Genomic DNA, 12,657 nt, shown 5'->3' with positions numbered 1-12,657 from the left:
ATGTGTTTGACTTTAACATTTGGCCTTTTGTTTTAAAATAAGCACTGTATCGATATGTGTTGAAATGATTCAGATTTGGTTAACAGTTGTTGTAACAACTGACTGGTAGACCCAGTTATTATTATTTTTTTTTCCTACTCCTTGTTTTGGAAATCACTGTTTCATTAGTCACTGGAGGTAAGACTTACAGATGACACAAAAATAAATGTGAGGAAAAGGCACTCCCAGGAAAGTCTGAATAACATTAAATAGAGGTAAGTTCAAACAAGATTAATTTTACAGTTTAATTTTACATGGATATAGGACTAAGGAATGTCCCATTTCACTCTCGCATACAGAGCTGTGGTCTGGGATGTGTCATCATAGTAGAGGATGTGAGAGTGAAATGTATAAGGTACTGTAAGTTCCTTGTCTGATTCTGTGTCAAAAAGGCTCTGAAAATGGGAGCAGTAAAATAATATTTTGTGTCTGTGTACAGCTTTGCTGGTACTAATAAACTTTTTAACACTACATTTGCTTCTGATGTTCATCTCTGAAGAAATGTACTAGAAAAGAGCACACAGAGCAAATGAGTTTTAAAGAACTGAAATAAAAAGAATTGAAGGTGACATGATAAGTAATTTTAAAACTCCATAAGGAAAAAGTACGAACTGCGAAAGCACTCTTTAATTTGGTGAAGAAAAGTAGAGGAAAGCATGAAGCTGGAAGTCAGACATTCACCTTGGAAATAAGGCAAACATTATAACAGTGTGATTAACCAGTGGAACAAACTATCAGAGAAGGTGGTGATTTTCCATCCCTTGAAGGCTTTCAAATTAAGAATATTCATTTTCTGGAATTCAGGCTTTAGCCAAATGCAAGTTTACCTTAAAGGAGTCGGGGAGCTGTGAACTTGTGCAAATCTTCCTGCCTCTGGCATGAATTTCATGCATACTTCAGGTACTGTTGGCACTGAAAGATCTCAGAGACCAAGCTTATGAGGCATTTATGTACCCGGAGTGGCATGTGCCCAGGGATGAAAAGGCCTGAAGAATTCTGACTCTGGGTTAGCAGATTGTCCTCCTTGGGCTCAGTACAGGAAAACTAAGGAAAAATTAATGGCCTTGGATACAGGAAGTCAGTACAGATTATCCTAAACATTACTGTGGATCTGTTAACTAGTTACATTTCCAGTTTCCTGAACTAATCTGTGCCAAAGACTTAAGTGGGAATTAATCCAGTTGCTGGCTGCATTAGCTTCCACCTACATAGTTACGGTCATAGAGGACAGATGTGCTATACAACCATCAGCTGGACTACATGGTAATTTTTTCCACTTTTTAAAATTACAAGTGCCTGCTAACACAGACCTTCACCGTAAGTGCCAGACAACATCAGTGTTGCCGTCTCTGTCTCAGTTCTTTGGTTGGATTTTAAAGCCCTTAAAGTGTTATTTCCTTATGTTCTGTTGGGTAGTTTTCCTGTCTGGTAAGAATTTGCTAGGAGTTCTTTGGGGCTGGAAGTAGAGGAGCAATTGTTTCAGTGGTTTGCATATAACACTGTACCATAGAGGGGGGAAAAAATAGAAAAGTGTGGAAACAAGTTGGCAAAATGAGTCTTAGCAATTATAAAATAATTTGCTAGTATCTCTTATGTTATTAACAATAATAATAATTCTGGTTTTGCTGGGTTAAAATGCATCCTAACATTGTTTAAATTCTCTGTTTTGAGGAGGACACCTTCAGACGTGTTTCAATACAATTTCTTCTTTAGTACAAAAATAAATGTAATCCTGAATTTTACACTTATTAAAGTAGTTCTTTTAATATGAAAGCAACTACTTTTATTTTTTGACTTTGTAAAAAAAAAAAAAAAAAAAAAAAGTGGCTTCATACAGAATGGAGCAAAAATAAATACATCTGTTCTGCATTTGGTTTCAGTCTACTGTTCCAACAGAAATCATGCATCAACATTAATCTCGTAACAGTAATAAACAGTCAAGCATGAAGACAGACTGATAGACATCTCAGTAGATGGGATATATAAAATACCTTTTCTTCAACATCTTGCAATTCCTTCTGTTATGTCTTACTTCCAGCAGAACTTGCATCACTTCCAAAGCATGTTGTATGCTTTCTTTAGGCAAGAATGTTGATTCATGGGATGGTTTGTCACAATCCTTCATGTCTTCATTAGGAATAATTTCGAGATGTCTTTTGTACTTCAGCTTCTCTAAATCTAGGATAACCATGTCTGTTATACCACTGATGTTTACTCCTCAGTGTTAATATTTGATAGAACATGCAGCATTTGATGTAACGTGTTCAGTTCTTTGATGAAAATGTCAAGTAATAGTTTATTATTACAGTAACATTCATTCTCTGTAGAAGAAAATGCTTTTGGAATGGGATCTGCATTTTATGCTTAAGCTAATGTATTTTATTCCCTGAGAACATCCTTTGAACTGCTTCTGATGTTGCTTGGAAGTGGTATTTAGCAAAATTGTTTTTGACAATGAAACTTTTATTTTAGGAAACTATTAAGAGTTGCCAGTCATGGACAATTGGTTCAGTGTTGGAAAGAGCAATGCTTGATTTTGAATTGCAGTTGTTTCTTGTAAAGCGAATTAAAAAAAGATACTAACGATGTAAGACTTGGTAGTCATTGTGACATACCCTTTTGGAAATCGGAGTCACCTTGCTTTGTGTTAGTACTTAGATTCTTGAATTTGTGTTTATCATTGTGTTATTTCCCTTGTTTTACTCTTCACCAATGTGACAGTGTGCTCCCCCTTACCTTCAGCCTCCTCCTTCGGCCTGGCTGTTACACCCAGGGCCTTGCTCAGCCTGATTCTGTATTAGGGAAGTTTGTAGAGCAGGTAGTTGCCCTCAGTGCAGTCACATAGCATGTGCAGGACAGTCACAGGATCAGCGTGGGTTCATGAAAGGCAAGTCCTGCTTCACTGACCTGATATCCTTCCATGGCCATGTGACCTGCCTAGTGGATGAGGGAAGGGCTGTGGTTGTAGTCTGTCTAGACATTATTAATGCCTTTGGCCCAGTCTCCCACAGCATTCACCTGGAGAAGCTGGCAGCTCGTGGCTCAGACAGGTATACTCTTCAGTGGGTTGCCCAACTGGTGACTGGACATGACTGGTGTTCCTCAGGGATTGGTGTTGGGGTCACTCCTGGCTTAATATCCTTACTGATGATGAGAAAGAGGGAGTTGAGTGCACGGTTAGTGAGTTTTCAGTTGACATCAAGTTGGGACAAAGTGCTGATCTGCATGAAGGTTAGAAGGCTCTGCAGAGGGATCTGCACATGCAGGATTGATGGGGACTGAGGCATACTCTGTGAGGTTCAACAAGACCAAGTGCTGTGTCCTGCACTTCAGTCACAACAATCCCATGCAACACTGCAGGTTTGAGGCAGAGTGGCTGGAAAGCTGCATGGCAGAAAAGATCTGGGGGTGCAGTGTGCAGTGCTGGTTGAACAAGAGTTACCAGTGTGCCCAGGAATGCTGATGGCATCCTTGCTTGTATCGCCTGTGGCAACAAAGCTGTTGAAGGGTCTGGAGTGCAGTTCTTAAGACAAGTGGCTGAGGGAACTGAGAGTAAGCAAACTGGAGAAGAGGAGGCTCAGGGGGAGATCTTGGCACTCTCCACAACTGCCTGAAAGGAGGTTGCAGCAAGGTGTCAGTTTCTTCTAGGTAATTGGCAATAGGATGAGAGGTAATGGCGTCAAGTTGCAGCAGGGGGAGGTTCAGGATGGATATTAGGAAACATTTCTTCTCCAGAAGAGTGGTAAGGTGTTGGAATGGGTTGCCCAGGGAGGTGGTGGAGTCACCATCCCTGGAGGTTTTCAAGAAATACGTAGATGTGGCATTTAAGGATGTAGTTAGTGGGCATAGTGGTGATGGGTTGGCAGTTGGGCTTGATAACCTTAAAGGTCTTGTTTAATCGTAATGCTTCTATGAGATAACACCATCCTGCTAAACACTATGACTGTGAGACAGACAGCTTACCCTATATGTAGAGAGCAGCCCAAGGGCCCCTGGAGATTTAATCCTCGTGATGAGACTGCAGGTGACCTTCCCAATTCCTTCTAAATATTTGTGAAGCTTGAGTGACAATGTCTGGGAGTGCATTAAGTAGAGTAATTATTGGAAGTAATGTGTTGGAACATTCCCCTCTTGAGAAAAGCGCTGAAGAAACCTGTGCTGTGGAATGCAGTGTATGTGCAAGGAGTCTATTCCATGACAGTTCACTAAGCAACATAAGACATGGAAACATTAGCTTATTAGCAGCACCAGGGGAGCTTGGTATGCTGAGAGCACAGAGGGTGGAGAGAAGTGTAAAGCTCCAGGCTCTGTGTAAAAATTGCAGAGAGGGGAACTTGGAGGTACTGTGGAACTGATAAACTGCATAGTAGTTGTTCTGCGTTAGCAGCTTTTCAATTGTCTTTTGCACCAATTGCAACAAAGATAAATGTGTTTAGTGTTGCTCAAGTCCCACCTGAAAGAAGGAAAGCAATGTAAAAATGGCCTTAAAGAGAAGGAACTTGGGGAAGATGCCATTGCAGACAAAGGAGGATGATACCACTGGCCTCTGGGACTCGTTGACAGGCTGAGCTTCTCTTCCTCCCATAGGAACTTTGATGTGTGAGATTTACACTCTCAGTTACACAGAATACTTCCCCCTGGAAACTTTGAAATCTCTATAGAGATATTCTATGACTTGATGCGTTTGCAGTCAGCTGTATTAATCACATTATTGGTACTTGCACATGCTCTGTGGACAGTGTATTTATCACTGGCAATTTAAAAGAATCTGTTACTCATTGCTCCAATAAAGAGCACCATTTGTGAAGCTAGTCATGAGTGTTCTCTGTGGATATGGCCAAATTCCCTAAGGTTGAAAGTCCATTCAAACACAACTGGACCCATAGCACCAAACTGAGCATCAGTAACCCTGCAGTGCAGCAGCCAACCTCTTAAATCTTCACCTATAGTTGCGTAAGTTATGTCTTTAATTGCATCACAATTAAAGGTATCTAAATCTGTTTATCTGAATTAAAACCAGTAAAATGTATTTTGCTATTTATATATGTTTGGGTAATGAAGCAGAGAAAAATAGGTTTTCTGCAGCAGCAGCTTTGGATCCTATTATGCAGGTGTTGACTGTCTTAAGAAGATGAGTCTGAATAGCTGAAATAATAGAATGCTTTGACTTCATTTAACTTGATTGTGGTGTAACAGGTGATTGTTCCACAGAACTACATAGAGCAGTGAATTCACGTGTCGGTTCAAATTGATATTAAAAATGTTTCTAATTGTTTTTCTTTCTAGAATATTTTCTTTCTTGGACATAGTTACTTTGTGTCGATGTGCACAAGTTTCCAAGGTATGTATTTCTATTGTTTTGTTGTCATTGTTCTTCGGGAAGCTCTACTTTTAATTATTTGCAAATCGTGGGCTTTAGGGCAGTCGTCTTCCTGTTAAAAATAAAGTATTTCTCTCAGCATCTTTTATTAAAACCGACAAAGTGTTGGTCCAGTTTTGTGTTCAGATATGTGGAATTAGTTGCTTTGTACTGGACTTCTTTTTAAAGGCTGTGGAAAAGATATCCAGTAGTGTGTGCTGTATATCTGGAGAAAGGATTAAGCCCATTTTGGCATAGTGGCATTTGCTTTTTTTAAAGCATGTGGCTGTATAACACTATTTTTCAGACACGTTTTGCTTAAAATTCCATGTTGCTCAGTTAATGGGCACCATGTGTCTAAGAACATCCATCATTTGCTTGCCAAGTATAAAAGGTGTTAAATAAATGGACAACTAGTAGAGAAGAAAGGCACAAAGGAGATAATAGAGAAAGCATGCTAAGTAAGCTTTTATGTTTAGCTAACCTTACTTTTATTTTGAATTAAAATTAATGGTTAAGTGATTAAAATGAACGATAATGGTTAAAATGCTCTGTTTTTAACTACTTAATATTTTGTAGTTATTGATATCTGCTATTACATTAGTTTTTTTTTAAAGTGTTACCCAAGTGTATGTATTTTTTTGTATTCGAGAGTTTGTTACACTGGAAGTGCTGAAAAGAAAACCAAGGGGGCAGGCAGTGGAGGTGCATAACTCTTATTTGTTTTCTGTAGGCATGGAATGTTTTAGCTCTGGATGGAAGCAATTGGCAAAGAATAGACCTTTTTAACTTTCAGACGGATATAGAGGTTAGTGTCCTCGTTCATCTCATTCCTGTGGTGATGTTGAAGGGCGTAGCCCATTTTAAGTATCTCATACTCTCCTTGAGTTCACGTTTTGAAAGCTAAAGTTGAAGATACTAAAGCAATAAAGGGGCAAATTGACAACTCTGTATTTGACTTTTTTACACTAATTATGTTTTTGAGTTTTGCTTGGAAGCAGTGTATCAGGCAGTTTGCATGTGTTGTATATATGCAGGGTTCTAGGAATTCAGAATTGCTCATTTCCACGCAACAAAGGTGTAAGCAGTACCTCTGGACTGAGTGAGATGCTCAGTGCTGCTCATGACCTAGTGGGATGGTGCTGTTGCTCGTCTCTGTGAGGGTGCCATCTAGTGCTGAGAGCTCTCAGGATACTTGTCTTTGGAAAACCTTTTCTTTCTGCTGACTTGGTCTGGGCTCGCTTTGCTGTGTACCTTAGTATCATTTTATCAACATTTCTTTCCTATGGCTTGAGCCTTGACTGAAATGCAGGTGCTTGTTGGGTTAAAATCCTTTTCAGCATGTAATAAAAGGATTAGGGCAGTCTTATGTTCCATAAGAAAAAATGCATTTGTATTAATGTTATCATAGATGTGCATAAGAAAATAATGATATTGGAAAATGAAGACAAAAACCCGTGGGATATACAGTTCCTTAATTTAATCTAAACTAGTTTATTATTTGCATTTGATAATGCAAATTAAGGTTAGGATGTAACAATAAATTTGCTTCTGATTTTGATTGTCTTAAGCTTTTAATTATATGAGTGAAATCCAGATGGGGGTTATTTGGTATACTTTACAAGCCCTGTTTCAAAGAATTTCTGAAGTTTGCAGCAATAGAGTAACATTTCTCACTGTTCTCTTAACAATTTTATTGGTAACTCCTCTGCTATACTGATGTTGAATATGAGGATCTGATGGAGGTAGGAGAAAGATTTTTGGCATCTCCAAGTGTGTCTCTAAGATGTTTTAGGGTTCCAATGTAATTTCTTTCTCTTGCCTTTAAAAAATAACTAAACTTGTGTTTCTCATTTCCTAAGAAACAAAAAGCGAAGCCCGCTAGATTGGTGGCCTTTCTCTTGGCCAGCTTTCTCCTGAAGCATTTTTCCTATTTAGAAAACATGTTGGGCTTGCACATTTTTGTTGAGTTTGTCTCCATTGCACCTAATGGTGTTGCCCTTTCAGATGTATATCTGTCCTGGTGTTAAGGAGAACGAATGAAATTAAGTTACAGTCTTATCTTTTCTTTAAGGACCCACTGTGGTATTGAGGAATTTGGTTACCTCAGTATGTTGTATTTAAGTGCATTTCTAATATAAATGCTTCAGATTTAATCGTAAGTTAAACCAATTATTACTGCGTAAATTCGTTTTGAGTGAGGTATGCATTCACTTTTGGTATTAAGGAGCTGTTTTCCTTTAAGCTGCTTTTGGAATGTATTTTTTTGCCTGTAGACTTACAGACACGTAAGAGCTACTAAGTGTATTTGGCAACTTTTTGCTTCATTGGCTGTTGTACTGTTTGGTGATGTTTCACATAGTGTCAAGGAGTACTTGATCAGAAAGTGTCAGATAATAACAAGTGCTGATAAAATGTCTTCACAGTATTAGCCAAGAGTTCAGTATTACAGGAGAATAACAAAATACAAGAAACGTTCTACAGTTCCAGTGACAGTGCTACCATTGCATGTAGAGAGGAAATTAAAAAAATCCACTGCTCTCTAATTTTGTAAGTATTCAATATTAAAAAAGAAAGAGAAGAAGGTTCTGCTGGGTATGTAGTGGTCCTGCTCATAGTCAGTCCTGGTTTATTTTATCTTTCTAAAGTTAGACACTATGTGATGTCTAGTCAGTTGTCGCAGTGCTTTGTGATACACCATCAATAAGATGTTAAAAAAATAAAATAGAGGTACATATTAAGGACAACAATTTAAATAACATATTGTCAATAACACTACGCTTTCAGCTTGGAATATTCTAAGTCCTGTGCAGTCCAGCTTACACCTCCTATGTAGGAAATTGCTTTCAGGATGAAAATAAAGAGGATTTTATAATAAACAGGAGGTCAAGAAGGAAATTGTGTTTGTAAACTGTTCTACACAATGTGAGAGGTCTTGTGGCATTTTTGAACGGTAGGAACAGAAACATAAATAAATAGAGCTTTGAAAGCTAGCAGGTAGGCTCTGGCAAATCTTCTGCATGCAGTTGAAGTGCTGTGGAGTACTGCATCCTGGAATATACATACTTATCAGAGGATTGGAGCACCTCTCCTACGAAGACAGGCTGAGGGAGCTGGGCTCATTCAGCCTGGAAGAGAGAAAGCTGTGAGGAGACCTCATTGCAGTCTTCCAGTATTTAAAAGGAGATTATAAACAGGAGAGGAATCAACTTTTATTTAAGAGATTAAACAGTGATAAAACAAGGGGGAGTTGTTTCAAGCTCAAGGGAAGGTTTAGGTTGGATGTCCGGGGGAAGTTCTTTACACAGAGAGTGGTGAGGTGCTGGCACAGCTGCCCAGAGAGGCTGTGGATGCCTCATCCTTGGAGGTGTTCAAGACCAGGTTGGATGGGACAGCCATCTTAATGGGTAGAGTTTTACTGGGGCAAAAAATTGAGCCACGTGTGGTTGACTCAAAAAGAGAACTAAAGATTGAAGTGAACAGCACATCTCTCATCAGGCAACTTTTTTTCTTAACATAGAAAAAGCATTTCAAAGAGATATGGTTCTGTTGGGATTTTTAATTTGCAAAGAATGTTATGTCGGAATAAAACTAAAAAATCCCTTCCTTTTATTTGGTTTAAGGGTCGTGTTGTGGAAAACATATCGAAAAGGTGTGGTGGGTTCCTGAGACAACTTAGTCTGAGAGGATGTCACGTTGTTGGAGACTCCTCTTTAAAGTAAGTAATGTCCTAGGCTAAGATATTGCTTTTGTTCCAGGTATTAGGAAATAAGTAATTATTGTTAGATTTGTTTGGATTTTAAGTACCATCTAATGATCAAAATGGGATACTTGAGTAAGTACTAAGTACCTGAGTAGTAACTAAATGAGCAATCAGCTTAAGAACAAAATACAGCTACTTTTTTTTGTCCCTAGAATTAAGAAAGTTGTATTTATTTTTATTTTATTTTTATTTTTTATCTTTATTTTCTCTCAATTTTCAAGCATTGTAAATGCTTTCAGGTTTTACTTTGGCATCCTACAGGTGTAATTTCATCAGGATTAGTAGCCAGATTATGATTTATCTTTTTGTGTAGACAGGAGGTGACCCTAGAGATGGGAGAAAGACGAGACTGGTGCAATTGAGTGCCTGCAGAATTGGGAAGGGTGTTGATCCTCTTCTTACTGTAATGTAAGAGCAAATGGGCAACAGAAACATCTCAGGGAAGCTGGCCTTTCTTTATGCAGTATATAAATTCTGTTCAGCTTGTTCTCACATGATACTTTGAATCCCTACAAGCTCCTTCTATGTGTAGACTGATTATCCAGATTCCTCTGTGGATGTTTCTTTGCTTGAAGAATTTTACTCCAGCTGGAGGGCCCCTATTTGACAAGTATCCCAGGACTCAGAATTCTGTGTGGCAGACTCAGGGTACAGCTCCTTGCGGCTGTTACTCTGTCCTAGGCTGGAGAGGTGAAGTACTTGAGATAGGAAATGTTGAGATTCAGAATGGAACTCTGATTAGATTTGGGACAGAGATTTGTTTGGTTTAAAAAAAAACACCAAAAACAACACTAGAAATGTTATGTTGACCTAAATATGTTCTAAACTTTTTTTTTTCTGTTTTCTTGGTCTTTCTAGATTTGTCTTACATGTTGCTAAGGATCTAGAATCGGATACAGTATTAAAATTATAGGGGTAGTATCAGATCCGTGGAATTAATTCTTCACATCCATTTTGCTTCATAAGAAAAAGATACTCCTGACAGAGTGATGGTTCTCTGAATCCAGCAGCTAGATGAGCAATAGATTGCTTTATTAACACAGGCAGGAATCCTGACTTCAGACAGAAAGGTTTCCTCTGAGGTTTCCTTGTCCCTGAACACAGGCCAGGCCCAGGAGTCCTTGCAGGCTGTCTTCCTAACTGCTCCTTGGGGTGTTGCCACCTTCAAGCAGTCTTGTCTCCTCAAGGGAAAGTGTGTTACCATTTCCTTCCCAGATGACTGGCATCTGCTATAAATAAAAGAGGTAGCCCCAACCACAGTTAACTTCATGCGACGTTCCTGCAAGCTCCCAGAGCGTAGGTGTAGATGTCCCCTGTGTCCTCTGTGGGGAAGGTCTGGATATGGGGGAGATGGAGAAGGCACGATTGGAGAGGGGCTCAAACTGAGGGGGTAGACAGGAAGGAAATAAGAAAGATTTAAGGAGGAAAGGTGACAGTAAGCAGGAGATTCTGCTTTTCATCCACCTTCCCCCTTAACTTTCGTTTTCAGTTTAGGTTTACAAGTGTACAATTCAGAACACTAAGGCTAGGGAACTGCGGTGAATAGAACCAGTAAATCCAGCAAGTGGATCAGGTAATAGTGGTGTGTGAGAAGAGGGCTGGAGTTGTGATGTTTTTGAATGACAGTATATTTAGTAAAGAGGTATTTAGAGTAAGTGTGTGTAGCAGGCCAGCACGTAGCCCGCGTGCATGGATGGGGCCAGTTGTGCAAAAAGGACACAGGGCAGGGTTAGCAGAGACCAGCTGCTGGGCTGTTGGCACTATACATGAGTGCATCTGTAATAACTAGTGCAGGTGGCTGTGTCTGAGACACTTCAGGAAGAACAGTGGTTCACCCCTGAAATACAAGCAGGTGGTATTGAAATTAACCACTGAATGATAGATGTGAGAGCTTTAAGAGTTTCAAAACATTAAGATGAGGCTTCTCAGGACCCTTGCGGTGTTTCTAGGAGTGATACGAGTTATCCATTTTTTCCTTCTGCATCCATCTAAAAACAGGCAGATATCGAAGTAGGCGTTGGCTATGCAGGTACTGAATGTTCGTGGCATCTGTACAGACACTGGCTGTTCCTGCAAGTGGTTTCAGAGCATAGTATCTTTTCAAGTGATTTGAAGAATGTCTGGATTGTAAATCTCACTCCAGTACCTGAATTTTGGAGCTGTTTTGAGAATTCAAGGGGAAACTACCGCCGGTGTAACTGCTGCTGATTTTGTTTTCTTTTCCATTGTTTTCGAGCCCCACTGAAGAGCCAGGAAGTTGTTACCAGCTGAGTGTGTAGTCGGATCTGTTAACCACGGCAGGCCTCCAGACAGAAATGTTTTTGTGTGTTTCCTCCACCCCTGCCAATAAAATCCATGCAGTTGGAGGAAACGCGGGCAGAAAAACAGTGTTCTGAAATGCAGTGCAGCTGTAAACATTACTCTGCAGAGATGAAAAGAAAGTTGATGCATTTTTTCCTGGGTAATTAGTATAATGACATATACAGGCTTTTAGTGGTATAATAGCCGTAATCATCTTTAGCGCACGTACCCAGTGGTGCTCACAGATGCATTTTCATTTTTAAAATCATAAATAACTAATTTAGAACCCACAGGGCTTTCCCTTAGAAGTTCAAGTAGATTAGGTCCCAGTTCTGTGTTGTGCTGGGTATGTTCCTTTCATTTGATGTGGGAGTGAGCTCCTTAGTAACGCCTACAGAAGCTTCAATAATGAAATGTGTGAAAACTCTCCCCAGCAGCTTCACTACGCTTAGTGTTTAACTGACGTGCCATTTCAATGTTGTGTTCGTTCCCTTAAGGATTTTAGCTAAGGCATTTGAAGCAAGTCACTTGTTTAATGGCAGAAATAAACACCTTTCTCCAATGGTATTTGAGGGACGAGCAACACTTGGTTTTGGGAATTACCCAAGGCAGGCAGAGACTTGCAATAGCAAAATAAAAAAAGCAATCACCGGAGCAGATGTTTTCCTGTGCAGCTTGAAGATGAAGCTTTTTGACCAAGATGGAAGGAGTTATGGGACAGAGCGCGCTCTAGTGACTGAATTATAACTTATGGCATTATAAATTCTCCAGCTTTTTGTTGCTGTTTTAGGACCTTTGCACAGAACTGTAGAAACATCGAACACTTAAATCTAAACGGGTGTACAAAAATCACTGACAGGTAAGTCAAAGGGTTTTTCTTGTTTGGTGGTGAAATTTGGAAGAAGAAGTAGCTGAAGGTATTTTTAGTGTGTCTGCTGTTTTGCAGCACGTGTTACAGTCTTAGCAGATTCTGTTCCAAGCTGAAACATCTGGATCTGACATCTTGTGTAGCCATCACAAACAGCTCTTTGAAAGGTTTAAGGTAAGAAGTGTTGAACCTTAATACTGTGCATCAGCACTGGCTGTGTCTTGTATCGAGCACTTCTGCTTGGGTGTAGGCAGTGATGTTTGTGTGTGGTCTTTTCTCATGACTTTTCTGTGGAGGCCTGGCACGGTCCACTGGCTATCATTAATT

General features: G+C 39.6%; 1 protein-coding gene across 2 annotated transcripts in view; it reads left to right on the top strand.

Annotated features, from left to right (window-relative positions):
• FBXL2 (F-box and leucine rich repeat protein 2) overlaps window positions 1–12,657 on the top strand; it is a 48,018-nt gene that overhangs the window by 22,586 nt on the left and 12,775 nt on the right. For both annotated transcript variants that reach the window (XM_065753384.1, XM_065753382.1), the window contains exons 3-7: window positions 5,326–5,380; window positions 6,132–6,206; window positions 9,022–9,116; window positions 12,253–12,321; window positions 12,409–12,504. In XM_065753384.1, coding sequence (XP_065609456.1) covers window positions 5,326–5,380; window positions 6,132–6,206; window positions 9,022–9,116; window positions 12,253–12,321; window positions 12,409–12,504 — 390 coding nt within the window. The remainder of the gene's footprint in view (window positions 1–5,325; window positions 5,381–6,131; window positions 6,207–9,021; window positions 9,117–12,252; window positions 12,322–12,408; window positions 12,505–12,657) is intronic.

Source organism: Cyrtonyx montezumae, unplaced genomic scaffold (genome assembly GCF_038088225.1).
Source record: "Cyrtonyx montezumae isolate F1298 unplaced genomic scaffold, pur_monq_1.0 scaffold_8, whole genome shotgun sequence".
Taxonomy (NCBI): Eukaryota; Metazoa; Chordata; class Aves; order Galliformes; family Odontophoridae; genus Cyrtonyx; species Cyrtonyx montezumae.
Note: the sequence above shows the minus strand (reverse complement) of the source record. Positions and strands in the feature narration are given on the sequence as shown.